General features: G+C 51.2%; 1 protein-coding gene across 6 annotated transcripts in view; it reads left to right on the top strand.

Moving 5' to 3' along the window:
- CLEC16A (C-type lectin domain containing 16A) overlaps nt 1–27,558 on the top strand; it is a 237,908-nt gene that overhangs the window by 112,607 nt on the left and 97,743 nt on the right. For all 6 annotated transcript variants that reach the window (XM_052636154.1, XM_052636153.1, XM_052636156.1 and 3 more), the window contains one exon: nt 3,870–3,990. In XM_052636154.1, the coding sequence (XP_052492114.1) occupies nt 3,870–3,990 (121 nt within the window). The remainder of the gene's footprint in view (nt 1–3,869; nt 3,991–27,558) is intronic.

Raw genomic sequence — 27,558 nt, 5'->3', positions numbered from 1 at the left:
GAGAAGCATGTAAGAAAGAGCACAGGCACACAAGTCACACCAGCTGAGGCAGAATCCCACCTTTAGCTGTGTGACCCTGAGCAAGTTACTTAGCTTCTCTGAGTCCCAGGTTCCTCCTGTGTGCTGCCTCTCAGCTCTTGCCGAGAGTGGGGGGAAGAGAGTGAGGTGAGGTGCTGAAGAGTGATGGAGCTGTCTAGCCTCTTAAGTGGGAAAGAAATCAAGTCTTTTAACAGTCAAAACCTACTGATGCTTAACACTAGAGAAAAGAGAGTTGGGGAGAGGATTCTTTGATGAATCTGAATTTAAGCCACTAGCCGTCTTTATGGAGTAACCATGGAAGCCTTTATGAAATCGAGATATTTGCATGAAGTTTTATCTGTCCCTCCAGTTTTGTGTCCTTGTTCCCTCGTAAAACCGCAGAGTTTTTGTGTTTATTGCTACTGACTTTGAGGAAATAGGATATTTTGCTTTTACTCTCTGGATGTGTATTGTGCATTAAAGAAAATACAATAACATCTCACAGAGTTTCAAAAGTAAGACGAAAGAATTTCCGCCGATTTCATCACCCTAAACAAATAACACAGACTTTGTGTGTCTCCTCCCAGCTTTGTCTGCAGACATGTCTTTTCATGGTTGCAGGGGGCCTGAGCCATAGACTTGCTTTCATCCTTGCTGCCTTTCTCTTTCCATTGTGAGCAAGAAGTTTTCATACTGTGATACAGTTTAAATAAGTCTTAATTTCTTACTCCTGCATAAAAGTTTATCTGGTAACTTTTGCCATAATTTCCTTAGGCGTTTTCCTGCTGGTGGACATTTTGGTTGCTCCCAGTATTACATTATTTTCAGCTAAATTATAATAAGCAGCTTGACGAATATAGTGTTTCCTTTCTTTTGGCTTATTTCTTTAGGATAAGTTCCCAGAAGTGGAATTTCTGGTTCAAAGGGTATGAACATTTTCTTTTTTTTTTGGTGACTCTGTCGGTGTTGCCAAGTTGCTTTCCCAAAGGGCTGTGCCTACTCTAAAGCGCTTCAGCACTCTTTTAAGAATGACTGGCTTCCACGGCCTCGGTGGGCTCCTGGCCTGAGTGACTGTCACTTGAACTCATCAGCTTGCACGTGCGACCAAGGTGCCAGGGGAGAGGGCTCAGGCTGCGTGTTTGTTCCAGGACCAGCCCTGGGGCTCAGGGTGGTCTTTGTACTATCTCCTTGCATCTTCAAGGTGGCCCCATGATCTGGAGTGGTGGGGACCCCCTTTCCAGAGCTCCAGCCCAGGCCTGGGGAATCACGTGACTCAGGTTGGACTAAGGTCTGTCTGACTTGGAAGCCATCCACTGCCCGACTCGTGGGGCTCTCCTTGCTCCCCACTGTATGGAAGCAAACTGGAAAGGTCTCTTCTTTATAGTTAAGCTTGTCTGCGGCCATACCACCCTGAACATGCCCGATTCTCTTGATATTTAAATTTGGTCAGCTGACACCCCTTTCCAAATCGAATCCATTCTTCCTGAGTCAATCTTCCTATGGAAGCATCTGAAAGAATAAGAATACTCTTTTCCTTTTCAGTAATATATTTCAATTTGCACATTAATTGAGCAAAGTCAAGAAAAACACTCAATAAAAGCCTGGGTCCTAATCCTTCAGTCTGTTGAAGGCAAAGGCATGTGGTTGGAAGGACAGTCTTTGGAGTCAGTTCTTAGGTGAATCACCTTGGCCTGTCTGCCTGATGTCTCTAGGCTTTGGTTTCCTGTCTATAAAATGGGAACCACTCAGGGTGGTTAAAAGGCTCGAATGGGTGACACAGTGCAACCCCCACCCGTACCTGGCAGGCCGGAGGTACACAGAGAGTGGTGGTTGTTTAGGGAGACAGGGAGATGATCAGATGACCTTTAATCCCAGTATCTCACCTTTCTCTTGTGGATTCTTGGAGTTGTGGGGCTGGTCAACATGGCCCGCCAAACCCTGTAGACGCCCATGGGAGCCCCGCTTTCACCCAGGTGGAGTACTTAGCCCTGTGGGAATCTGCCCTCACATTCGTGAGCCCGGGCTTCTCACACTATGTTTGTAGAAAGACATCTGCTGATTATTACAGATGTTTTATGAAGACTGCTCTTCAAAACTTTTCAGAACAGGAAATTCCCTGCTAGTCCAGTGGTTAAGGCTCAAAGCTTGCAACACAGCGGGCAGGGGTTCGATCCCTGGTCAGGAAACTTAAGATCCCACATGCCACACGGCATGGCCAAAAAATAAAACAGCATAAACATGTAAACAGAAATGTTGAGAACAGTCGAATAATACACTCATGCCCCCACAACCACCATCTTTATCATATGACAGTTTACGTTTCTCTAGTGCTTCTGGCTGAGTAAGGAACACCTGACGCCAGAATAGGTCCAGGAAACAGGACTGTTCGTCCAGTTTTCTGCATCAGGACGTTAAGTAATTGGCCCAAGATCTCCCGGCAGTTCTGGACCACGTCAAGGTTAGGATTCAGAGGTGTCCTCAGGCATCCTCGTTGCCTGGGTCAGCAAAAGTCAGTGCAGGGCTGGCTCTTTGCGGGCAGTCATCTGTTCCCTCCGCCCCTTGTTTTGGAAGGCACCTTGTCAAATGATGGACACCTCCCATCTCAGTGCGCAGGCCTGCAGCCTCAGAACTGGCAACAAGGGGACCTGAAAGTGGGCTGTATGGCTCACCAGTGGCGACAGTGGTTTGTCCCCATGGCCTCCTCGTGCCAAGCGATGCAGTGGCAGGAGTGAGGCGTGGCCACCCCTTTAGAGACGCTGTGCTGCCTGCTGCCCCCCCACTATCATCTCAGAGGCTCCCCGCAGCCCCACACAGTAGAGACTCCCACCCCCGTCTCACACAGGAGAAAACTGACGCTCGTGGGGCCGGGGGCCTTGCCCAGCACGGTGGAGCTAGGAGTCCAGCACAGACCTTCCATACCTGACTCGTGGCTGTGTCCTCAATCACGGCAAGTGGCCTGGAGGCTGCAGGCCCCGTGGCTGCCGCTCCACTTCCTGGCCTCTGTTTGGTGGGCAAGTCAGCCCAACCTGGGTCTCATGGGGAGTTTCCTCCAGGGCAGACTGACCACTGGGCAGAGGCTGCACAAGCTTCCCAGGCTTCCAGCCTGGGGTTTGGCTTTGTTCCCGCTCCCTGGAAACACCCGCTCACCCTGGGGTCCGCCAAGACTCTTCCTTGATGGGCCAGGAACCCTGTGCTGACGGGCCCCCTCCGTCCCCATCTCTGTCCGCGTCTGAGACCTGAGGGCTCCCGGGGCACTGACATCACTGCATACCTGCCAGGTGCCAGGTCTGCTGCCCTGAGAGGGCACAGCCCCTGTTGGAAGGCCACGGGGCCAGAGCTCCAGGTGAAGGGCTGTGCGGTCTGGCGGGCTCTGAACCCCACCCGCATCTTACCTTCTGTCTCTCCTGCCCCCACATTCAGTTGGTGGGACCTTGAAACCCTCAAGGTTTGGATTTTCAGATTCTGGGCTGGTTTAGTTAGAAGAAACCTGGTTCTGGCCCTCCCTAGGTGTGAGCTTGGGCCAGATCACGTGGCCTCCGTGGGTCTTGAGCCTTGAGTGCCAAGCGGGGCTGCCACGAGGTTCACGTGACCCTAGAGGGAGGGTCCTGGCAGATGACAGGTGCTCAGTGAGGTACAGTGGCCCCAACCCGAGCCTGTGGGTAATGGCACACAGGCTGCCTCCTTGACTTTTTTATTGTAAATCTTGGTTCTGAAAGCACCAGAACCATGATGCTGAAAGAGGTGAGCTTTGTCTTGTTGTTTTAAATCTAGAGTCATTGTGTGATTTCTCCATACGGAGCTTCTCACCAAAATGACTTCACTCTTCTCTGCTCTCCGAACTGTTGGTCCAGGCCATCCGGGTGTTCTTCATGCTCCGTGCCCTGTCCCTGCAACTGCGGGGGGAGCCTGAGACCCAGCTGCCACTGACGCGGGAGGAAGACCTGATCAAAACGGACGACGTCCTCGACCTGAGTGAGTTGGTCATCTTGAGTCACGGTGGCGGGGGTGGGGGGACACCACCAGGCTGGCTCATACATCACTGGGAGGCTCGTGGGCGACCTGCATGTCGTACTGGGGTTGATCTATTACCGTGAACTTACAGAGCGCGCATGTTACACAAAACTTTCGGAAAAGGGGCCCTAGATTCTGGACACTTGGAGTCAGTCTGTGGGCCCTGCTTTCTGGAGACCAAGGGGAGCTGTGCAGGTGTTTTGCTGAAATATCTGTGCATGGTGACTGGGGTCTCAAGCAGGGGTGGGCACAGCTCTGGGATCCCTGCCCCTCCATATAGTCGTAGCAGCACCATGAGATTGGTTGTGTGTGTTAAAGGTGGTCTGTATGATTTTAATGAGTGAGGGATCCTGGCTGCTTAAAAAAAGGAAAGTTTTCAAAAACGCAAGCCGCCAGCATTTAGGTAAAGATGAAGGCTTTGGAGGCCCAAGAACCTTGTGCTTAGCCTGAAAGCCTGAGCATCCAACCAGTGCCTCAGCGCTCCCCTCTTCAGTGTGAGACTGAGATTTAAAGGAGACAAAGAATATAAAGCCTGGGTGTGTTCCTATAACCCTTCTCCCATTCATATAACTCTTTTCTTCCTGTTATTTGCTATAGCATTTTGATATATTAGCACTCTTTAGTTGTGAGAGATAGAAAGGCCAACTTAAACTAACTTAAGGAAAAAGAAAGGCAGATTTCACTGATATCAGTGTAAAAAGCTAGATCTCCAGTTTCAGGCATGGTTTGATCTAGGTACTCAAGCAGTATCATCAGGAAACTGCCACCTTCCTTCCCTCAGCTTTTCTTTCCTCTGTTCTGGCTTCATCCCCCAGAGAGCTCTCACCAAATAGTGACAAGATGGCCATCAGCACCTCTAAGATCTGCTGAACTGGCTAAGCAGCCCTGACAAAAACAGAGCTTCTCTTTCCCTATAACTTTTATGGAAGTCCAGGGCAATGCTCTCATTGGTCCAGCTTGAGTCACATGACCATTCCTGACCCATCAGTGATCAGCAGAATGTGATTCACTGATTGGTTAGGTCAAGATCACGTGCTCAGCTGTGATGCTGGGAAGGTGGGACCTGCTCCTTTTGAACCCCATCACCTGGGAGTGAGGAAGGAGGGGGCCCCCAAAGAAACTTGAAAAGAAGAGCTGGGAGCTGGAGAGGCAGAAACGGCAGGTGGCCACTTTGTAGTGGACGATGAGAGAGAGAGCCCTTGTTTTAAATCAACTTTATTGAAATACAGCTTGCATCCAGTAAAGTTCACCAAGTTTTAGTGTACAGTGGAATGAGTCTTGACAAAAACTATTCAGTTGTGTGACCTGCAGTTATGATGCAGACCAAGGAGGGTTTGTATCTTTTGAGCCAGAGGCCCCTGCCCAGCTCTGTATTCTCTCAAGCAAGTGATTGAAACCACCACGACTTTCGTTTCCTTGCCTGGAAAATGGGGATGATCTTCATGATGTTACGGGGCTGCTTTGAGACTTGAGTGAACCATAATATGAAACATAAGATGACCGAGTCTAGTGCCTCACATGTAACTGTGCTCAGGAAAATGGAGTCAGTATTGCCTGATAATCACACCCAGTGATGCATATAAAGAGCACACTGCCTGACACGTGGAAGGTTCTCCGTAAATGATTGCTATGGGTTTTGCCTGGTTGTCTGACTCCTTTGTCGTGCCTCATTTTTGTTTATGCTCCTATATTTCTTCTCTCTCGGAAGAGCAAGGAAACTGCATCCCCTCTGTGCTCTATGCCCATCTTCTGTGGCCCTTTCCTCCTTAAAATATGGCCACGGGGATTTCTGCAAAGGTTTAAATTGATGGCATAGGCTGGAGAGACCCATAAACCCATCTTTCTCTGATTGGATTAAAGGAAAGAGAGAAAAACAGTTTGCTTTAACGGGGCCTCTCCATCAGGGCAGCAAGAATGTTTGCATCCATGAAATGGAATTAAATTTTATGCTGGGAATTCACGTACCCTGCCTCCTCCCAGAATGGCCTGCTGAAACAAAGGTTAAAAGTATTTCACTTATCAATTTTAATTGATTAGATTGCTAGTTGAGATCACTTAACTGAGCCTTTTTGGGTAGTTGGCCATTAAGAAAGTAATGGCTGTCTGTCTTTACCCAGCGTGATTGCAAATTATGTCTTTGCTAAAGAGGGTGCCGGCCAGAGAATACTATGAATTATGGATTTTATGAGCATATGGTATGAGAGTAAGATACGCATGTGTTGACTTTTTGTGTGTGTGATTATTCTTAAATGCTAGAGCTTCTCACTTTCCATTGGGGAAAAATTAGCAATGCTTTGCATTTTACCAAATGCCTCCTGTGTATACTAAAGGTAGGAAGCATCCTAGTATAGGTGAGGGCATTCAGATTTGCTAAATTTTGGAGGCTGGGCTTGCTTCTTAGGAGGTCATGTTTTGTCTCCCTGAAGCTTGAGGAAGCTGACTCAGGGAGGAGTGTTTGGGGTTGGTCAACTGCTTAAATGGGTTTAAAGGAATGCAGCAGGAAGAGTTGACTTTAAATGTATTTACTAAACCTGTCACCCCTCGGTAAGAAACCCCAGCATCAGAGCATTCAGAAGCCATCCCATACGTCCACTGACCAGGTCCACTGACCTGCCAGGCGTGGCAGGTGAGCTCTGCCAAGGTAGCTTCTGACAAAGGGCATCAAAGAGGCCATCACCCTTTGGAAAAAAAAAAAAAGTGTACCGAAAGCCTGTTCTGTTTTCACTGGAGAGGAGAGTGGCGTGGGGCAGAGTCACAGACTGGCAGCCATGAGGGAAGGAGGGGAGGGAGGGAAGGAAAAACAGAAAGGCAGTGGGAAGGGAAGACCAGAGTAGACTTGACGAGATAAAAGAGATTCGATTTTAGAGGGAATGAAACTGAGAGTCTCTATGCACCCAGCCTTCAGCTTCATAGTTCTTATCCTTTTGTGGAGCCTCATTTCCTCAGCCCCGCCGTTTCTCTTTTTAACCAGCACCCCCCGCCCCCTCTGTATTAAAGCAAATGGGCCTGCATCTGTAAATACTCCTCACTAACAGATAAGGACTGGGCTTCTCTTCTTGATTAGACTGGTTGCCACCATTGCAAAAGGGAAGCTTCCCGGCCCCGCCACTGCGCTGGGTGGAGCTGGAGCTGCGGCCTGGACTCCCCTGCGTTCTGCCAGCCTGGCCCCATTGACGCTTGAGTTTGCAGCCCCTGCTGTAGCTGGAAGTAAGCAGCTTTGTGACCTTGCTCAAGGTCTTACTGCTTGCCAGGCTCAGTGGCTTTGCCATAAAGATGGTCTTAAATGACTTTGCCAGGAGGGCTGTTGAAGATCAAATGAGATCGCATTCATGAAGCATGCGGCACCTGGCTTGGCACATAGTAGGTTCTCAGTGACTGAGAGCCAGTGAGTAACCGGCACAGAACTCATACTGCGGGGCACCCTGGCTTGGCATTTTCTGCTTCAACAACATTTTGGGGAGTGCCTCCCAAAATATTTAAACCAGTTCATCACTTATGGGATGGCATCATTTGGAGGTGAGGGAAGGGTAAGAAAGATGGCTCTGGGTAAGAAAGACCACCACTTCCTGGTGGTCCAGAGTGGTTAAGTGGTTAAGACTTTGACCTTCCAGTGCAGAGGGTGCAGGTTCGATCCCTGGTTGGGTAGTTAAGATCCCACATGCCTTGTGGCCAAAAAACCAGAAATCACAAAACAGAAGTAATATTGTAGTAAATTCAATAAAGAGTTAAAAAAAATAAAAAAGACTGTGTGGGAACAGATGAACGGCCCTGTACTGTGTCTAGGCCGCCAGGCAAGCACTCCTGCACAGGCACCACTGGGCCAACTGACCAACAGGTCAGCGGTACCCTGAACTCAAGCGGAGGAGAACCAGGTTCCTGCCTGTCTGCCTGCAACCAGATAACATGGGCAGTGACAGCAGGGGAAATTCCCCAGTCATCTGGACACCCTCAGGAGATGTCCATAGGGGCCCTTGAAATTGATGTAGTTGTAGCCATGCCATGTACAGCACCCACCTAGTCTTGTATCCGGATTTTTAAAATGCATTCACTGAAACCCATCCATTAATTCAGCTCCTTATTGAGCACCTACTGTATGCCAGGCACAGTGCTGAGATCTGGGATGTGATAGTGAACTAATAAAGCCAGACTTGGCCTCTGCTCTGTGGTGCTTCCAGCTGGGGGCAGGGAAGGGACCGCAAATAGGTAAGGGAGTAAACGCTAACTACACAATCGCGGGTCAATGGAGGTGGCTCTGTGGAGATGATGAACGGGGTCCAGGGCTAGAGAACAATCAGAGAAGAGGCCTCAGCGGCTGGTGAGAGAAGCGCCTCTGGAGAGGCATGTGCTGGGGGAGCCAGAATATTCCGTAAGAAAATGCAGAGATGAGGCCCGCCAGTTTGGGAAGGGGGAGGTGGAAGGTGAGAATGGGCTTGGTGTGTCACAGGCAGGTATGGCTGGCAGGTGAGGAGTAGGGGAGAGAGCAGCTGAGATGAACAAGATCTCAACTCCAGTGCAGGGGGAAGTCAGCAAAGGGCCTCTGTGTGGACAGCTACCCTGATTGTGCACTTCTGGGACAGGAGCTGCCGGGTCACACAGTGCCCGCACAGGCCCATGAGCCGTGTCCAGGGGCTGGAGAGGCCACGTAGCCTCGTGGCTCTGAGCCTAGGCTTGGGAGCCAGGCTGTGCTGGGAGAAATCCTAGCTCGGCCCCTTGCCACCTGCCAGCGTGTGTCCTTCAATGAGTAACGTAATCTCTTGGTGCTTTGGTTTCCTCGTGTGTAAATGGGAGTTGCTGGGAGGAGGCAGTGAGTTAATACATGTGACGTGCCTGGAACAATGCCTAGCACAACTTCAGGGAGGCCAGTTATTAGGTTGCAGCATTGGCCCCGGAGCCAGTGACAGTGGGGAGCAGGGGGTGGGGACGCAGCCCACACATCTCCCAGTTGGTAGCAGGCTGCTCCATCTTGGGGGCAAAAAACTGGGGCTCTTTCTTGACTCCCTTCTTCCTCTCAAACTCAGCATCCCACTGGTCACCACACCTAGGCAGTTCCCTCCAGGTCGATCTGGCCGTCTCTCCCAGCTCCACTCCTTAGCACCCGGCTTGCCCTGCCATCATCTTTCACCTGCACCATTGCAGAAACCTCAACCAGTCCCCAGCTTCTGCCTCGTCCCATAGGGTTTATTCTCGACACGGTGTCCAATGTCATCCTCTTAAAGCATACCCTGTCCTCCTCAAAGGCCTCCTCAAAGTGGCCTCCATCGCACTCTGACCAGGAGGAGAGATATTTACAGGGGCCCATGAGGCTGGGTGTCACCTAAGCTCTCTCTCTGTCCTTGCTGTTCTTCAGACACATCAGGCGTGTTCCTACCACAGGCCTCTGCTCTGGCTGTGCCCCGCCTCCCAGCCTGCAGACCACTCACACCCCCGGAACAAGCATATCTGTGGGCGCGTACAAGGGCCATGATTCCCACATGTGGCATCCATACTCTCAGTTCTCCATCTGCCTTTGAGCCCTGGACCAAGCCCCTCCTCTTTGTTATCCTTTGTTTGTTAATGAATAGGAATGTAATATATTCCTGTTTCCCCAGTTTTAACACTTTCTGTGCTTCATCCCAGCACCCGTGCAGGCAAGAGCTTTTAGACAAAGTGGACATCTCCAGCGGTGCTCATCTAAATGCCTAAAGAGTCGTTTCCAGCAAGAGTACCGTGAAGCTCCCTAAGCAAGTTATGTGGTTAGATTGTAAGTCCATGAAAATGTGAGCTCATTCATTTGCTTCTCTCACAAGGCCAGGGCTAGTTTTGAGATCCTGTCCCTTCTGGAAAACCCTCTATGTTGCCGTATTATGCTGATGGCCCAGTCTTCATCATGTACCCCATCTTGACGCGAATGAGAAAAGAGCATAAATAATAGAGACTCTAGCATGAAAAACAAACCCAGAATCCGGGCTATTCTACAAGATACTTGATTTGAACTTTTCATAAATGGGAGAAGTGTCGGGCAAAACCGAACAGAACAGTGAGAGCCAGGGACCAGTTTTAGATTTTAGATTATCAAAACGGAAGAGACCTGACAGCTCTCCCCTGAGATTGGATCCTGGATTGAGGAATAAAGACAGAGTAGATTTAGGGGGCTTTTGGGGGTTGAATTGGAAAAAATTTGCATGTAGCCTGTGATTGGATAATGTAATCAAGGTCAGTATTATCTTTCTTGGGCGTGATGATGGCATTGTGGTTCTGTGTGGGAAAACGTCCTTGTTCTTAGGAAGTACAGACCGAGGAGCTCAGGGGTAAAGTGCTGTGTTGCTTGTCACTTTGGAATGATTCAGAAAATAAAAGTATGTGAGTGTGTGGGTATAGTGAGAGAGGAGGCAAATGCCACTGAATATTAACCATTGGTAAATCTAGGTCAGGGGCCCGTGTGGGCTTATTTTGACAGTTGGAGCGTTTTCAAAATAAAAACTTAATGAAGTGGAAAGAAACAGGTCAAATCCTTGAAAATCAACATTTAATTAATGAGGAATGTTGTTGTTAAGTCACTAAGTCGTTTTCCGACTCTGCGACCCCATGGACTGCAGCACACCAGGCTTCTCTGTCCTTCACTATCTCCCAGAGTTTGCTCAAATTCATCCATTGAGTCAGTGATGCCATCCAGCCATCTCATCCCCTGTCGACCCCCTTGTCCTCCTGCCCTCAGTCTTTCCCAGCATTAGGGTTTTTTCCAATGAATTGGCTCTTCACATCAGGTGGTCAAAGTTTTGGAGCTTCAGCTTCAGCATCAGTCCTTCCAATGAATATTCAGGGTTGATTTCCTTTAGGGTTGACTGGTTTGATTCCTTGCTGTCCAAGGGACTCTCAAGAGTCTTCTCCAGCACCACAGTTTGAAAGCATCAGTTCTTAGGCACTCAGCCTTCTTTATGCTCCAACTCTCACACCCATACATGACTGCTGGAAAAACCATAGCTCTGACTATATGGACCTTTGTTGGCAAAGTGATGTTTTTGCTTTTGTTTAGGATTAGGGGCTCTGGGTTTGAATCCTGGCTGTGTGACCTTGAGCAAACTAGTTAACCTTGCTGAACCTTTTTCCTGATCTGTGAAGATGGGGAGATGATACTGTCTGCTACAGAACTGTTCTGTTGATAAAGAGTGAGTCCATCAGAAGTGCTCAGCATCCTCCTCCACGTGTGAAAACTGTTCTGGTAGAAACAGTCATTAGCATTCTTCATCCGAACTGCACGTTGGGCACAAAACAATTTTTCTGAACTAGCCAGTGCTCCGGAGGAGCTCTGACAAAGTGAAACCTTGACTGTTTCTGTCCAGGGGATACATTGACAAGTGGAGGAGACCACATGGGCCTGTTAATTAGATAGAAAGAAAGAAAGTGAAATCTCTCAGTTGTGTCTGACTCTTTGCGACCCCCTGGACTGTAGCCTGCCAGGCTCCTCCATCCATGAGATTTTCTAGGCAAGAATACTGGGGTGGGTTGCCATCTCCTTCTCCAGGGGATCTTCCCAACCCAGGGATCGAACTTGGGTATCTTACATTGCAGGCAGACTGTTTACCATCTGAGCCACCAGGAAAGCCCTGTTAATTAGATAAGTTTCCTGGAAAAAATGACTTTTCAGGAAAGTGGCTGCCAGCTGATTGGAGAAGAACTGAAACGTGTAAGAGAGGCTTGATTCAGACCCTGATGACTCCTCCGGGACAATTTAGTTCAAGCGTTTTCAGGCCTGGAGCCCCAGAGAAGTGGTTTGTTCGGTACCGACATTGGAGAGGACTAATGTTGTTATCATGAAACCCGAGAGGCGAGTATGGATATGGCTTTGGAAGTCCTATCTCAGGCGAGTGTGATTTTGTGGTTCTTGGGCCTGTACTCTGCCTCTGTGTTTTATCTTTAAAGGGAATACGGTCCATGCTGGGTCTCTTCTCATCGCCACCTGTTGACTTGGAACCAGTCCTGACCCTACTCCAACCCCAGGGTCAGGGGGTCAGCAGCCATCCCACTCTGCAGCTCTGCCCCCTTCCCAGCCCAGACACTCTGTACCCAGTGTCTTCTATGTGGGGGTCCCAGCCCAGGGCCTTGCCCCGCTCTGGTCTATCTGCTGTGTGGCTGGCCTCCGAAAGGCAAGTCTAGCCCACCCTTGTCCATTTCGTACATCCCTTTCCCGCTTGCAGATGTCAGAGCTCCTGGCCCTCCTCTTCGGCCTTATATCTCCCTGCTTCTGAGCCCACCTGGCTGCGGTGCTGCTCACCGGTTTCTAGACACAGCACTCTGGCCATTCCCCACCACTGGGCCTTTGCCAAACTTGTCCTCCCAGCCTCCTTCCTCCTCCCCAGGCACACCTCAAATACGCGCTCAGTGCTTTGTTTTTCTGTCCCTAGTAACAGGACCTGTCGCGTGGGAGGCACTCCAGGAAGGCTTGTTGGGTTGAACTGATTAAAACTTTAGTGTGTATAGTCGCTCAGTCAGGTCTAACTCCTTGCAACCCCATGGACTGTAGCCCACCGGACTCCTCTGGACTCCTCTGTCCATGTGGTTTTCCAGGCAAGAATACTAGAGTGGGTTCCCTTCTGCATAAACGTTTAAGGCACTTTCATTAACACAAAAGTGGCATTTCTAAAGGTTGTCTTGAGTAATTTGAGACAGTTGGATTGTGAAATAAAAGAATATTTGTTTATTGTTACTATGATATTTGAATAGCCAGGTTTTCAATGCAGACTTTTTCATAACCCTGTTGAAATATACCAAGAATCTTAAATCCACCCCGGTGTTTTCTAAAATGTAGATGGTCCTAATTTCAACAACCTCAAGTCATTTTACCTAAGGACTAAAATGCTGCTTTTTACCCCCCCCCCACCCCCCTTGTTTGAAGCTAGAACCCTGAACTAGACTGATAACGAAAAAATCATGTTTGAGTTAAACCACCAATTCTCTCAGGAAATGGAAAACATGGCATTAACAGCATTTTCCCCCTGCCCCACGAATTAGGCTGCCTCTCCATGTGCTTGATGAATAACGTTGCTGGCCCCCTTTCAGAAATGAAGTAGAAATATGGAGAAATGAAATTTGTGTCTTATAAAGTGACTGGAAATGTGATTATAATACAGCTGTCAGTTTTGTTCAAGTGGAAAATTTTAAAGCAAATCCAATTGCAACATTATTTGGTTCTCTTAAAGCAGGGTGATGTAGCTGTTTCCTACATATTGATTATTTGATTGGTACCTGTCTACTGGACTTTTTTTTTTTCTCAGTAGCACTCATTGATGTGGTTTAATGTATATTCCTGTAATCTTTCCCTGTTTTTATAAACTTACAATCATAATCGAGCTACATTAGAAAGACATGTTCTGCTGAAATCACAAGGTCACCTAATGGCTGTGCCCTCTATTGTGGGTTATGTATTAAAAGTAGTCCTAGACAGTTCTGAAAAAGACAAAAATGATTATTTTTTCCCCCTGCAAGGCAGAATTTCTAGATTGCATCCTGTGCCTTGGAGGAGATAAGGCATTTGAGTGTAGAGACTGGCTTTTGAGCTTTCTCCTTCCTTGCCTAGTAAAATGATCATTTCCACTGAAGGCACGTTCCACTTTTAAGCATTTCCGACCCCCCCACCAACCCAAATCCCAGTCCTTGCCAGGCATTTGAAAATGGGGCCACGGTTTGATTTCTCTGATCTCAGGGGACCTGTGGGTTAGATTTGCTCCAGGAACATCTTCTGTGGCATGTCAACACCCTTGGGCAGTGGATGCAACTGCGTCTCAGGGCAGCCAGGACCATGGATGGCACCCAGGTGGCAGCAGGGGTCCCAGCTCCAGCACTGTCAGACTCTGACACAGCCGTGCCCCCCAACCTCAGAACTCTGTACTTCCAGGAAAGACACCCCCCACCATGCTGACACAGTGCCTGGAGACTTTAGGGGGCCCAACAGAGCAGCCCCTCTCACTTGACCAGCATTCCCTGTCACTAAACAGAAGTGTGTACTGTGTGTTCACTTGGGCCCAAAGCCTTGGAGAATCCTGCCTCCTCCCATCCCTCTAACCAAGCTCTGCAAGTTTGGCCGGTTCAGGCATCAGATGGATCCAGCATCTTACTCCCACTCAGCACCTTCAGCACCTCCACCCTGACCTGGACTCTGGAAGCCACCCTGTGACTGGCGTGCAGCTTCTTCACTGCTTGTCTCTGCTCTCCTCCATCAATCAGGTGGCTGTCAGAGCCCTCCGGAGGCCTGGGCCCCCGCCCCTACTGTGCTCCTCCAGGTCACAAGGTTTGGGGGCGAGTCCTGCCCCAGGCGCTGAAGCCAGCCTCCTTGATCACTTCTTCAGTTCTGGCTACTGGAGGGGGCGGCAGCAGTGAGCTGCCACAGGAAACAAATCCGTGGGGTAGCTGGGTTGAGGGTTAACGTTGAGTTTCAAGACATCCCTCGCGGCAGCCCACTCGCTGAGGCTGTCTGGGGCTCTGCCTACACGGGGCTCTTCAGCCCGAAGCCAGCAGTTTCCCCGCCCACCTCCGCCACCCCGCCCGGCTGGCAGCCTGGGGACGAGGCAGGATCCAGTGATTGCTCAGGCCTCCGGAGCAGAGGGTTGGCTTCTGGGCCTGCTCTCTGATTAACCACAGAACACCCAAAACAAATCTCTGGGGAGACTGAAGCAGTGACAGACTGTGCGTGACCTTTACCAGAGGTCCACGACAGGAGCAGGTGCCTGCCCTGAGCTGTCATCTCCCCCAGGCCCCTGCCCCGGCCCAGGAGCCCAGCGCCCCTGTCCCCAGCACTTGTCCTGCTGCTCACCCTGCTCTGCTTTCAGCCAGTCCTCAGCCTGTAGCCCACCCCTGTCCCCAGGGAGAAGACCCGGAATAGGGGCAAAGGGACCATCACCGTCCCTCTTGCTGATGCTCCCTCCGGATGCAGCAGAAGCACTGGGGAGCTGGTTGGTCACCTAGAGTCCTAAGGAAGGGTTGAAGCCGAGCACAGGGAGCACCTGGAATAACGTAGACTAGACCACTGACTCTGACTCCCGAGGAAGCCCTGATTGGAGGCAGGAGGAATCCTGTGAGGAGGGCGCCAGGTTCCCGGCACAGCAGGCCATCCACGCTGATTTTTCCAGTGAATGTCAAATGTAGTTTGCTCTGCTGAGCTTTCAAGAAATGTGCAGGGTACTGATCTTGGGACATTTAAATGCTCAAGTTTGTCATTTCCACTTTGACATACCTAGAGATGGAAGTGAAAATCGTCTTGCCATGCTTGCCTGCATGCGGCTACACATCCATGGACCTGCTCACGCCGCAGGACGGGGTGGGGGCGGGGCTGATAGTCTCTGGCCTAGAGCTCCTTGTGTCTGAACCTGCCATGTGCCTTAGAATCACCCATTTTGTTGTTCAGTTGCTGAGTCACGTCTGACTCTTTGCAACCCCATGGACTGCAGCATGTCAGACCTCCCTGTCCCTTACTATTTCCCAGAATTTGCCCAAGTTCATGTCCATTGAATCAGTGATGCCATCCATCATTCTCTGCCACCGTCTCATCACTTTAGGGGTTTCAAAAATGCTCTGTGCCCAGGCACCACTCCAGAAGGTTCTGATTCACTTGTTCGGAGGATGGGCCCCAGCCTCTCTGGTTGTCAGCGCTCCCTGGAGGAATCCATTGTGCAGCCAGTGTTGCAAACCCATGGGTCGGACAGAATGAGGAAGTTTCTGGAACTCCATGCATGGTCTCTGCTCTGCTGCTGTCCATGAATTCTGGTTCCCTCTCAGAGCTCTCCCCGCTCACCTCCTCATCAACCGGACGTCACCGGGGAGGCTGGCTTTGTGGCCTGCCGCACTGGGCGTGTCTCTCTCTAGGCTCTGCAGTCCACTTCTCAGGTGGAGACTTTGTGCCATGCAAGTCACCCTTACCAGACCCCTTGGGAAGGTGCCACGTAGGAGAGTCATGTCTCACAGTGAGCCAACTCAGCTGGTCTTCACTCCAGGACTGAAACTGACCTGAAATTGAGCACCAGAGGAGAAAGACAAGAAATGTCTTTCCCTGGGAGCATCTACAAGGCAGGGCCCTTCGAGCAGAGGCAGGAGAGCCTGAAGGCCCTAGAGGGAGGCATCGAGTCCCACTTGCCACCTCCCTCTGTTGGGTGGCAGCCAGAGCAGTCGCGGCAGCTAAACATTTCTTTCCCTACTCCCTTCCTGAATGCAGTTGAATTTTTGCAAGTTCATCATGCAGGCGGTGTGCTTCTGCCTTAGATGAAGACAGACAGATCACTTCTCCTTTCCAGCCTGGGACACCTTGTTGGGGAGAGGAAGCGCCTGGTGACCAGCAGGGCCTCCCTGACCACCACACTAGCCCAGCCCTGCCACTCTACCTGGTGCCTGCAGGCTGGGCAAGGCTGTACCCTCGCCGCCCCGACCGTCTCTGCAGCACTGAAACCCCAGCCCGTTCCAAACTCTCCAGTTGTCCTGAACCAGCACCAGGCCTGGAACCAGCCTGCTCAGCTTCACGGACAGTCGTAAAAATGCCCTGGGAGCAGCCAAACCAGGAGGCTCAGGAACCAGTAGGCTGAGCCTGCTTTTCCAGGTCTCCCCACATTTAAACCGTCTTGCTTATAACTGAGAGCTAGACGTTCTCATCCCATCTTCCTTCCTCCCTTGGTCTGCTCAGGGCCACCGGTTTTATTTTTGGTTTGGGGGCTTTTTTTAATACCAAGGTCAAGGTGAAGTAGACCTTTCCTCTCCCTGCCAAATCCTCATACAGAAAAGCCCCCACGCAGCTTCCTGGTTTTCACCTTGGCACATCCAGATTATCTTTTGCATTCATCTGTTTCATCACCCATACCCAGGCCTTTGAATTTTATAACATGCTCTCCGTTTTTTTCTGAGTGCAGTTGGGGTTTTCCAGAGCTGTGCAAAGCCAGGAAATAGGCATGCCATTTAAATAACTCCAGTTAACCTTTAGCCTGTAACTAGTGCCTCATAAAAATGTGCCTCCCTCCTGGTGGTGGGTTACATTCTCCAGAGCAGCAAAACTGACAATAATCTACAGCTTTCTCCATTCCATGCCAGGCCCCCTTCCCTCCCGCCGCCTTCAGCCCAGTGAGCCCCGGCACCAGACTCACATGGAGGAGGCTGGATGTGAAGGCGTGAGTGCCAGGCAGTGTCTTGCGAAGGTTCTAGACTAGATTTCGTCAGCCTTGATGCCACTCCCTGGGGTCTTCCGGGCCCCCGGCTTCTGCCTTTCCCTTCCTGGGTCCCACAGGAATGATAATAAACACCACCTGTTGGTCCTTTTCCTTGAGCCAGGCGATGTTGTATTTGAAACGGGTTAACTAAAGTAACCCTCACAGCCTGGCCACGTAGGTCTTGTTATTATCTCCATCTTATGGACGAAGAGGCCCAGGCACAGAAGGTAGAATAACCTGCCCAGGGTCTCACTCTGCCAGGAAGTGGGGGAGCCAGGACACACACACAGGATTCAGACCCCAGACTGTGTACACTTGCCTCTGGGCAGTGAGCCCTCCTCCTTTCACCTACCCACGATCGCGTCCATCATTTACAGAGTGGTGGACCCTGTCTGGGTGCTAGAAACGTGAGGAAGAATCTAACACAGCCCTCCTTCCAAGCAGCCGGTGACATCCTGGGAGGAGTTACAGCAGCAGATGGATATGGGTGCTGCGATGGAAACTGCAGGGAGCAGTGGGGAGAATAGTCGTTAGGCCTTAGTAGGGGTGAACAGGGACAGGCCTTGCTTCTGAGAGCCCCAGCCATTGAGCTGAGTGGGGTTCTGAGTGGGCGTCCAGCAGGCAGCTAGGCTGGGTGAGAACGTTCCAGGCGGGGGTATCCTAAGTGAAGACGTGTGGGTGGTGTGGCAACCTGGTCATACCCTGTGTCTAGAATGTGGGGTGATATGTGTGTTTCCTGTGGCTGCTATAGCCCAGTGACTACAAACTTAATGATCTGAAATGACACAGACATTTATTATCTCACCGTTCTGTAGGTCAGAAGTCTCCCTGGGCTAAAATCACTGGCCTGCTTTCCTTTCTGGATGCTCCAGGGCAGAGTCCTTCCCTTGCCTTTTTCCAGCCTGCACTCTTGGCTCCCGGCCCCCTCCTCCATCCTCAGCCCAGCTGTGGTGGGTTGAAGCATTCTAGTATCACATTCCTCTCACCTCCCCGTCTGCCTCCCTCCGGCACTTTCAAGAGCCTCTTCTTATTAGACAGGGCTCACCCAGATCATCTCCCCATCTCAGATTCTGTAATTTAATCACATCTGGGACATCCCTTTGGTAAGACACCTTCACAGGTTCCAGGGACTAAAGCATGCAACATCTCTGGAGGCTGTTATTCTCCTTACCACGGCTGGGATGTGGAGATTGGCAGCAGACGGGGCCCCACGTGACACCCTGCCCCGGCTCGGGACAGCTACCCCTGGGGTGCTCCTGGGTCATGTGACCAGACCCCGCCTCCTACCACATCTTCCTGAACCTTCAGCCCCATGCAGGCCCGAGGCATGCCAGCAGGGCCCCACTCAGGTGGGACACGTGAAGACTCATCTCTCTACACCTTCCTGCTTCCTGCCACCGTCCCCAGGGTCTCTGTCCACGGATGTCCCCCAGGTCACCTCCCCAGGGTTCCAGTACCCACCCCTTCCTGCCTTTCCTGCCAGTCTTCTCCATCCTTCCTCGAGATTCTCGCTGCTGAGGCTCTTCCAATAGTGGGTGTTCTCCCAGGCAGCTCAGACTCCCTTGTCCCCCAGACTCTCCTTTTTGACCAAAAGGCTCCAGTGTCGCCCTCTGCGGCCATCTGACCCCCTCAATCCTGGACCACCTCACACGTACACACGCTCAGCACCACTCCCTCGGATCCTCAAGCCACAGGGTCCTTGTGGCTTCTTCTCACACATTGTTTCATCTAGCACAGCCCCACTGAAAGTGCGGGTTTTCTCCAGCCCATTTTGGCCAGGAGGAATTTTAATCAAAAGTCCCCATTTGGTTTTGAGAAGGACTTTTCTACTTTTCTCCAGGAAAGGATTAGATGGTTCTGGTCCTTAAATGGTCTGTGGTAGAATGTTAGTCCTTGACTGAAGTGGCTGAATGTAAAAATGAAATAAATGTGTTCTTGGTTTTTTTTTTTCCCCGCAAGAAATGAGAACATTGTTGACCATGATGGAAAAACATTCTGATTTAGGCCTTAAGTATATGTATGAGAATTGAGGTTCTGCAAAAATTCTTCAGATAGCTCCCTTGATTTTGACAACTCTTGTTTAAAAAAAAAAAAAAAAACCCACCATAACCTCAGATACTGGGCTTCCCAGGTGGCATTAGTGGTAAAGAATCGGTCAATGCAGGAGACGTAAGAAACTCAGGTCGCATCCCTGAGTTGGGAAGATCCCCTGGAGGAGGGCATGGCAACCCACTCCAGTGTTCTTTCCTGGAGAATCCCATGGAGCATGGAGGCTGGTGGGCAGGCTACAGTCCATAGGGTCACAGAGAGTCAGACACAGCTGAAGTGACTTAGCACACATGCACCCAACCTCAGATACTGTGTTTGTGTACATGTGTGCATTCAAGCACCTCTGTATACATACATGCCAGAAAGCATAGTGACTTGTTTTATAGAATCCAAATCCACTAAGTCACTCTTCCCTCAGGAACCTGGGCTCACAGGTGGTCCCGTATTCCCCCAGCACCCCCGGGCCACCCCCCTACTAGACCCATGTCCAGCCTTCACTTCTTCCTGCCAGGAAGACAGTGTTTCTCTGGAAAAGCGACAGCCCCTGCTCTGCTCCCTAAACGATACCGGGTGATACCAAGACAGGAACTCATTTGGGTGAAAGTTGGGAATTAAATGTGAGACTTGACAAGGCTTCAGTCCTGACAGGTTTACAGGTGTGTTGGGAATGAGTCGTGTCCAGGTGGCCAATGGGACTCTGCTTCAGTTCAGCAGTCATTTACTGAGGCCCTACTATGTGTCAGCTAGGCCTGGTCCAGCCCAGAATAGAGACAGGCAGGCCCTACTTCTGCAGTGCCTTTCTGCAACCTTCTGTCTCTCTTGAAAAGTAAGACACACTTTCTTCCTACAGCCAGACTCACTTGCAGCTGGTATCCCTCCCACCCAGGATATAAAGGTTTAAAATTTCCAAATCTGGTGGATCTGTAGTCTGGTTTTGCTCTTTGGTTGTGTGGGGGTGTGAAATTATATTTCACTCTGAAAATTGTGGGAGGAGGAGAGCCAGCTGCAGACAGATGCTTTCCCTGCTCCCCACTTTCCAGGGGGGACGGTGAGAGCGGGGGAGCCCCCTGTTGGGGTCTCCATTGCACCTCCTCCTCCAGCAAGTCCTCCAGCTTACCCTCCCTGCCCCACCCCCTACACCAGCAGCGACCCCTGGAGAGTCTGGTCAAGGGCTCTGAGACAAGCCACTGAGCGAGTCTGGGGAGGGGGACTGGGAACCTGTCTTGGAGTTTGCCTGGGGAGGGGAACCAGGTGGCCCTGAGTGGCCTTTGCCTATGTTGGCTTCCCAGGATGGAGGCCGGCAGTGGGCTTCTGGTGTGGTCGTGGAAGGGGCACAGGGAACACAGCCCCTGCCTCTGCACGTCCAAGCTCAACTCTTACTGCTCCTGCTGTTCACCAGCAGAGTCAGAGCCTGAGGCCCCCAGGGCTGCCAGGCCTGCAGGCGGACCCTCAGCTGCTGTTCCCACCTGGGTCCCAGCCGCGCAGCCCTCCTTGGCTTCCCTGACCGTGCTTCTGATCGTCACACAGGCCAGGCCCTCTGCCTGGGACACTGTCTCCTGCCACCAGTGTCCCCTTCACTTGGCTCACTCCCTGACACCCTTCAGATCTCTGCAGACAGCGCCCTTCCCGGCAAAACCTTTTCTGGCCACCAAATCTCTCTTAAGCATTGGCCACTGTATGTAGTTTTCTATTTTCGAGCTGTTATTCAGTTCATGTGGGCATCAAGCTGCTTGAGGGAGGAACCCCAGCTCTTTGCTCACAGTTGAATCCTGGGGCTGCCAGCATAGTGGGTCCTTGGTGAAGCTTTGCCACAAGTGAATGAAGGAAAACAAGAGAGTGACTTAGGATCCAGCCCACAAATGAGGACACTGACTTTGTTTTCAAAAAACAAATGGTGATTTCAGGGCCCAGGGGCATACTGGGGGGACCTCTTGGTTCTGATTCTGGGCCTCCCTGGTGGTTCAGTGGTAAAGAATCCACCTGCCAATTCAGGAGACTCGGGTTTGATTCCTGGTTTGGGAAGATCCCCTGGAGTAGGAAATGGCAACCCGCTCCAGTATTCTTGCCTGGAAAGTTCCATGGACAGAGGAGCTAGGCTGGCTACAGTCCAGGGGGCCGCAAAGAGTCAGACACACGACTGAGCAACTTGGTTCTGACAGCATCTGACATTCTCCCTCACTTTGGGCTGGTCTCTTCTCTCACTGGGAACCTGGAATGAAATCAGGACTGGATTCGACGGCCCGGCGTTCATCTGAACGTGCCCGGCTGTGTGAGTCATCTCATCATCTCCTTTTGGAGGGAAGCAATCTGAAACTCGACAGGTCAATTGATGCATCCAAGCGAGAAGTAAATCATTGCACTCTACCTGGCGCTCCTTCCAGTCCCTGGAAAAGCCCGCCTTCATGCAGCTCCCCTGGAAGACGCTGCTCAGAGAGAAGTGGCCCAGGCTCGGGCACCCATCACCTCGAGGAGAATTAACACCGTGCCGTCAATTCCAGAGGCAGAGAGGGCCCATGGCCAGATGGCTGCGCGATGGCTGGAATAACTCACAGCCGTTGCGGGCCCTGCTTTGGGGAGGCCCCTATTGGCCCCAGGTATAAATCAGCAGTTTTGCTGAGAGCCAGCAAATGGGTGCCTTTGCGGGTCGGGGGAGGGAGCCTTCTTCTTGGGAGTCTCGTCATCGTCATCGGAGGGGTCGAAAAGCACCTCCACAACACCTGTCCTCGACTGGGACTGAGCTCTGGACTAGTTCACAGGTGGGCGGAGAAGCCCACGTCCTTGTCTCTGGCGCAGTCGTGAGAAGCGGCTTTCAGCCTGGCTGTTGGAGGAACATGATACCCATTTTCATGCCGCAGGCCTTAATTGGATGGTCAGAGGGCACATCTGTGGCTTATAAAAAACAAACGGCATGGCGACTCACTGAAGGAGAGCGATCACTCGCCTCAGATTGAGTCCCCCGAGAAGGGAGTTGCCATCAAGGTGGATACAGGCCATCATAGCCTCACCCGGGGCCAAGTCCCAGCCCTGTCGCTCACCACGAGGCCTGGGTTGCCCTCTTCATGTTTACAAGTGTCTGTTTTTCCATCTGCAAAATGAGGATAAGTAGGCCCAACCACATAATACACGGCTGCAGAGAAGATTTGGTGAGAAAATGCATTTAAAACCACCTAGCAGACTTCCTTGGCATCCCAGTGGCTAGGAATCATCCTCCCATCCAATACAGGGGACGTGGGCTCGGTCCCTGGGCAGGGAGGTCCCACACACTGCAGAGCGACTACACCCATGTGCCCTGGAGCCAGTTCTCTGTGACGAGCAAAGCCACCGCATTGAGAAGCCAGCGCGCCGCAACGAGAGAGTAGCCTTGCCCCGCTCGCTGCAACTAGGGCAAGACCACACGCAGGACGAAGACCCAGCGCAGCCAAAAATTAATTAGTTAATTAAAAACAGCAATCGTTTAGCATAGCCTGTGTGTTGCAAGCCCTCGGCGGTCACTACCCTGCTGCAGTCCTGGGTTGCTGGACCCAAGAATAGCTGTTGACTTGTACATGGCTTCATCTCACAGTCTCTGGGGCTCTGGTCTCAGGTACTGTGAGCTGCTCCCTCTGATCCAGGCTGGGCTGTGCTGCGGGAATGATGCTTCTCCACGCCTGGACACAGTGAAGATGTATTTCCTGCTTGTGCTCCCTGCCCACAGGGGTCACCGAGGAACCCTGCTTCCCACACCCCTCGGAGACTGGGATGACCGAGGCTTCACAGGTCTGTGGCTGCACCACCTGGCACCCACCCCCTCTTCACAGGGAGCTGCCGGAGGGTGGGGAGAAGGGGCAGGGGTGACCAGTGCAGCGAGTGTCTGGGCCACGCTGGTGGATGCACACCCTCTGCCTAACCCAGGGGGACTTCTCAGTTCCACAACTGGCTTCTGGGGTGTGGGAGACCAGGAGCACCCAGACCCACCCCCAGCGACCTCCCCCCCCCCTCAACCCACACACACACACACTTAGCCAGGAAGAAATCTGAGGGACTAACACCGAGGGAGAAGCGAAGACCGAAGCCCACAGGGAAAGGGAAAACCTCAATCAAGGCCTTGAGTGATTTCAAGATGTGGCAGACTCTGGGCCGGGCTGAGAGGAGGCAGGCCCACCGGGGAAGTGTGGTTCATTTGCAAATGATCATGTCCCTAGACCATCACTGTTGCTGACTGATCGTCTGGCATCAGAGAAAGCTCCAGAACTGCCCTGGGGCGCCCCCAGCACCACCGCCAGAGAAGAAGGCCGGCAGGGCACAGACACTGCCTGACCGCCTCGGTCAGCCACCCCTACAGGGGCCTCAGCATGTGTAGACGGAGCGAGATAATGACACGGGTAGCAAGGCTGAAGCCTGGGAGGGAAACGGGGCTGGAAGTGGGTGTGGATGTGAGCTTTGGTGCCTGGCTAGCTCCTGGGTCCCCCTCCCAGCTCTGCCACTCGGTGGCCGTGTGCCATGGGTAGTGATGCCACCTCTCGGGCCCTCTGTGATGTAGGGAGAGTAATGAGTCCTGGCTGCTCAACCAGGATGTTGTGAGGATGAACTGAGATAAGGTGTGTCGAGCACAGAGCCACCGTTTGTTGAAGGTGTGCTGTTACTGTTATTGCCGTTGGTGGTGATGAGCTTGTTTTTTTCTTCTGTCATGTCCCACTCTTTACGACCCCGAGGGCTGTAGCCGGTCAGTCTCCTCTGTCCATGGGATTTCCCAGGCAGGAATACTGCAGTGGGTTGCTGCTGCTTCTCCAGGGGCTCTTCCCGACCACGTGCTTGTTTTGGTCTGGGAAGCTTCTTTGCTTTCCGGCATGTATGCACAAGCACCAAAGCCAAGAATAAGGCTCGGGTGGGGGTCCCTGGGCTCACACCCTGGCCTGACAGGTGGGGGCCGTGGATGCCATGGTTAGGAGCCCGGGCTGGGTCAGTTCCCCTCTTAGCTCAGGTCCCACTTGCTATCTCTATGCCCTGGGCAAGTGACTTCATCTCCCCCATAATATGGGAACAGTAACCGTTTCCCCCTTCTGAGGGGTTCTATGAGGATTTGGCAAAAGGATACATGTCGTTTTCACGTGCTTTGCTGTAATGAATACCTGGGATGGGAACTCAGCAGTAACTAATTTCCCTGCTAAGACTTAGCCAAGACGTGTGGCCCTCAGATAGTGGCCATTCCTGAGTCACTTTACACCAGTGCCCCAGAGACGGCCTGAGTGCAGGGACACGGCCCCAGTTCTTACCTTTACAGAGCCTCCTGTCGTCTTTTAAATCAGTGCTGTGCTGTCTCGTCCATTCAATCCCTGTCCACCTCCTCTCAGCCGAGGCATCCAGCCAAGGTCCTCCCCACGTGGGAAGTATTCGGGTACCACCTTGGAGGAGTTTGCCACATCAGAGAACCAACTGTATTATTGTCCATTTAACCTTTTCCTTTGAATCCGTCCATAGTAACTGCATCTCAGGGCCAGGTGGAACAGGTTAAACAAATCCTAGCTTTTACCAGAAATCTTGGGATCCACAGCTCAGTGTATATTTTTTTCACTACACATGAAGATAAATATATTGGGTTGGCCAAAAGGTTCATTCATATTTTTCCATAAAATGCTATATAAAATGACTGAAATAGAATAAGAGAATGACTAAAATAAAAGTAACCATTCGCACATGTGCCTTCTAAAACCCTCTCACGTCCCCCAAGGCCTGCAGGTGAGGCGTGCTTTTAGTCGCTGCAGGACCCCACCTGCCCTGGTCGGGCTCTCACGGCGACAGGAAGTAGTGTTCCCTCCTTTGGGCTCGGCTGTGATTTTCATCCTACAGCAATGGAGTGGTGAGGCAGCTGTAAACCATATTTAATATTAAATACCATCATTTTTAAGAATCCGCCTGGCAATGCAGGAGACACAAGAGATGTGCATTCGATCCCTGGGTCGGGAACATCCTCTGGAGAAGGAAATGGCCACCCACACATTCTTGCCTGGAAAATTCCATGGATGGAGGAGCCTGGCAGGCTACAGTCCATGGGGCCACAAAGAGTTGGATGTGACTGAGCAACTGAGCACAGCGTCATTTTTAATTCACGGAATGAACTTGAGCTACTTTTTTTTTTTTTATAGCCACCATTAGATGTTCATTTTGGACAGATTCTGTTTGGTGGAGCATTGGTTTTTGGAAGGCTGGATTTGAGTAATACAGTGGGATTCAATCCTAGATTTCTTTCAGCCCCAGGGAAGAAAGTTCTATTCTTGTCTCAATACTTCCAGGGAGGCAGGGAATGATAGAAACAAATTAGGTGTCACAGTCACCAGGGATACATATTTAAAACGCTGATAAACTAGTGAGGAATTTGCATTTGTTACCAAGTTCCCCAGGGCATTGGAGGTCCCCTTGCATGGGCTCACCAAGGGGCGGGGGACCGGGGACAGGGGTGGGGGAGATTCTTGTGGAATCTTACCTCTTCCAAAGAGGTTCAGTTCAGTTCAGCTCAGTTGCTCAGTCGTGTCCAACTCTTTGTGACCCCATGGACTGCAGCACGCCAGGCTTTCCTGTCCATCACTAACTCCCGGAGCTTATTCAACTTGTCCATTGAGTTGGTGATGCCATCCAACCATCTCATCCTTCCTCTGTGGTCCCCTTCTCCTCCCGCCCTCAGTCTTTCCCAGCATCAGGGTCTTTTCTAATGAGTCAGTTCTTTGCATTAGGTCGCTAAGGTATTGGAGTTTCAGCTTCAGCATCAGTTCTTTCAATGAATATTCAGGACTGATTTCCTTTAGGATAAACTGATTGGATCTCCTTGCTGTCCAAGAGACTCTCAAGAGTCTTCTCCAACACTGCAGTTCAAAAGCATCGATTCTTCAGTGCTCAGCTTTCTTTATAGTCCAACTCTCACATCCATACATGACTACTAGAAAAACCATAGCTTTGACTAGATGGACCTTGGGGGTTGGGGTAGGGGAGATTGTTGTGGAATCTTACCTCTTTCAAAGAGGTCAGTCTTACGTCTTCATTTTACATCTTTGAGGCCCGCAGCTCCCAGAAGTCCTGAGGCTGTTCCAAGGTTGCACAGCTAAGATGTAGCAGGCCCAGACTGGGGACCCCAGCTTCCTGACCCCCAAGACCTCTTGCTTTCTTCTTCACAGCTGAGGCAGAGTCAGGCGGACCTTAGCCAGAAGGGCAGAAATGTCTCCTCTTCAGGGACTTCTGCTAATGCTCATGGGCTCTTCTCCATGTACCAGTCTCAGCTAGGAGTGGGTGGGGGCCTCGATGGGGTCCTAGAAAAATCTCATGGGTATTTTCTTACATGCAGTGAGAGCTGCTGCGAGAAGGCCCGCAGTGACCCTGGCTGGGCAGGCTGAAAAGGCCCAGTGCTGTCGGGGGGCTTGTTCTCTGATGCGCAGCCTCAGGCTTGAGGGTGTGCCCGTGACCCCAGCCACAGTCAAGACCTTCTCCAAGGGAGACAGAGGGGCTGCTAGAGCCAGTGCTCTGTGCACCTTCTTTCCAGGGGGCCTGGAAATGATGCAAAATCACCGCCTTGGCCCTGGTTGGAAAATGAGCTCATATTTAACACCACCTCTGTCTTTCACCTACCTGTCCTACCAACAGTCCAGCTGGGGTCCTATTGTTGAGTCTGTAATTTCGTGGTCTTTTTTTTTTTTTTTTTTTTTTTTGCTGTTTAAGGGTCATGACCAAATAGGAACTTCCCTGGTGGTTCAGACGGTTAAGAATCCGCCTGCCAATGCAGGAGACATGGGTTCAATACCTGGATCAGGAAGATCCCCTGGAGAAGGAAATGGCAACCCCCTCTAGTATTGTTGCCTGGGAAATCCCATGGACAGAGGAGCCTGGCGGGCTACAGTCCATGAGCGACTAAACTGAGCAACTAAACCACCTGGTGGTCCAGTGGCTAAGACTAGAGATCCCACATGCTGCAACTAGAGATCCCACATGCTGTGACTAGAGATCCCATGTGCTGCAACTAAGACCCAGTGCAGCCAGATTAATATTTTTAAAAGAAAAGAAATCAGCAAATAATACAGAAATACATTCATGTTGTTAAAATAAAATAAGAGCTCAGACAATACAGTGTATAGAGTGAAAAGTGAAAGCATCCTTTTGTACCCAGCCATCCCCCCGACCCCTGTCCTGTGGCCCCTCCCTGAGCTGTCAGCCTCTCCAGCAATAACTCGCAGCTTGGTCGGGGCATGTCTCCTCCCAAACCCCTTCCTCTGCACTGACACACATTGAGGTTCATACTCGTAGGCACCAACTTTTGTCTTGTTCATCATCGAGACGCCCCAGCCCTGGCACAGGGCCT

This window comes from Budorcas taxicolor, chromosome 2 (assembly GCF_023091745.1).
Source record: "Budorcas taxicolor isolate Tak-1 chromosome 2, Takin1.1, whole genome shotgun sequence".
Taxonomy (NCBI): Eukaryota; Metazoa; Chordata; class Mammalia; order Artiodactyla; family Bovidae; genus Budorcas; species Budorcas taxicolor.
Note: the sequence above shows the minus strand (reverse complement) of the source record. Positions and strands in the feature narration are given on the sequence as shown.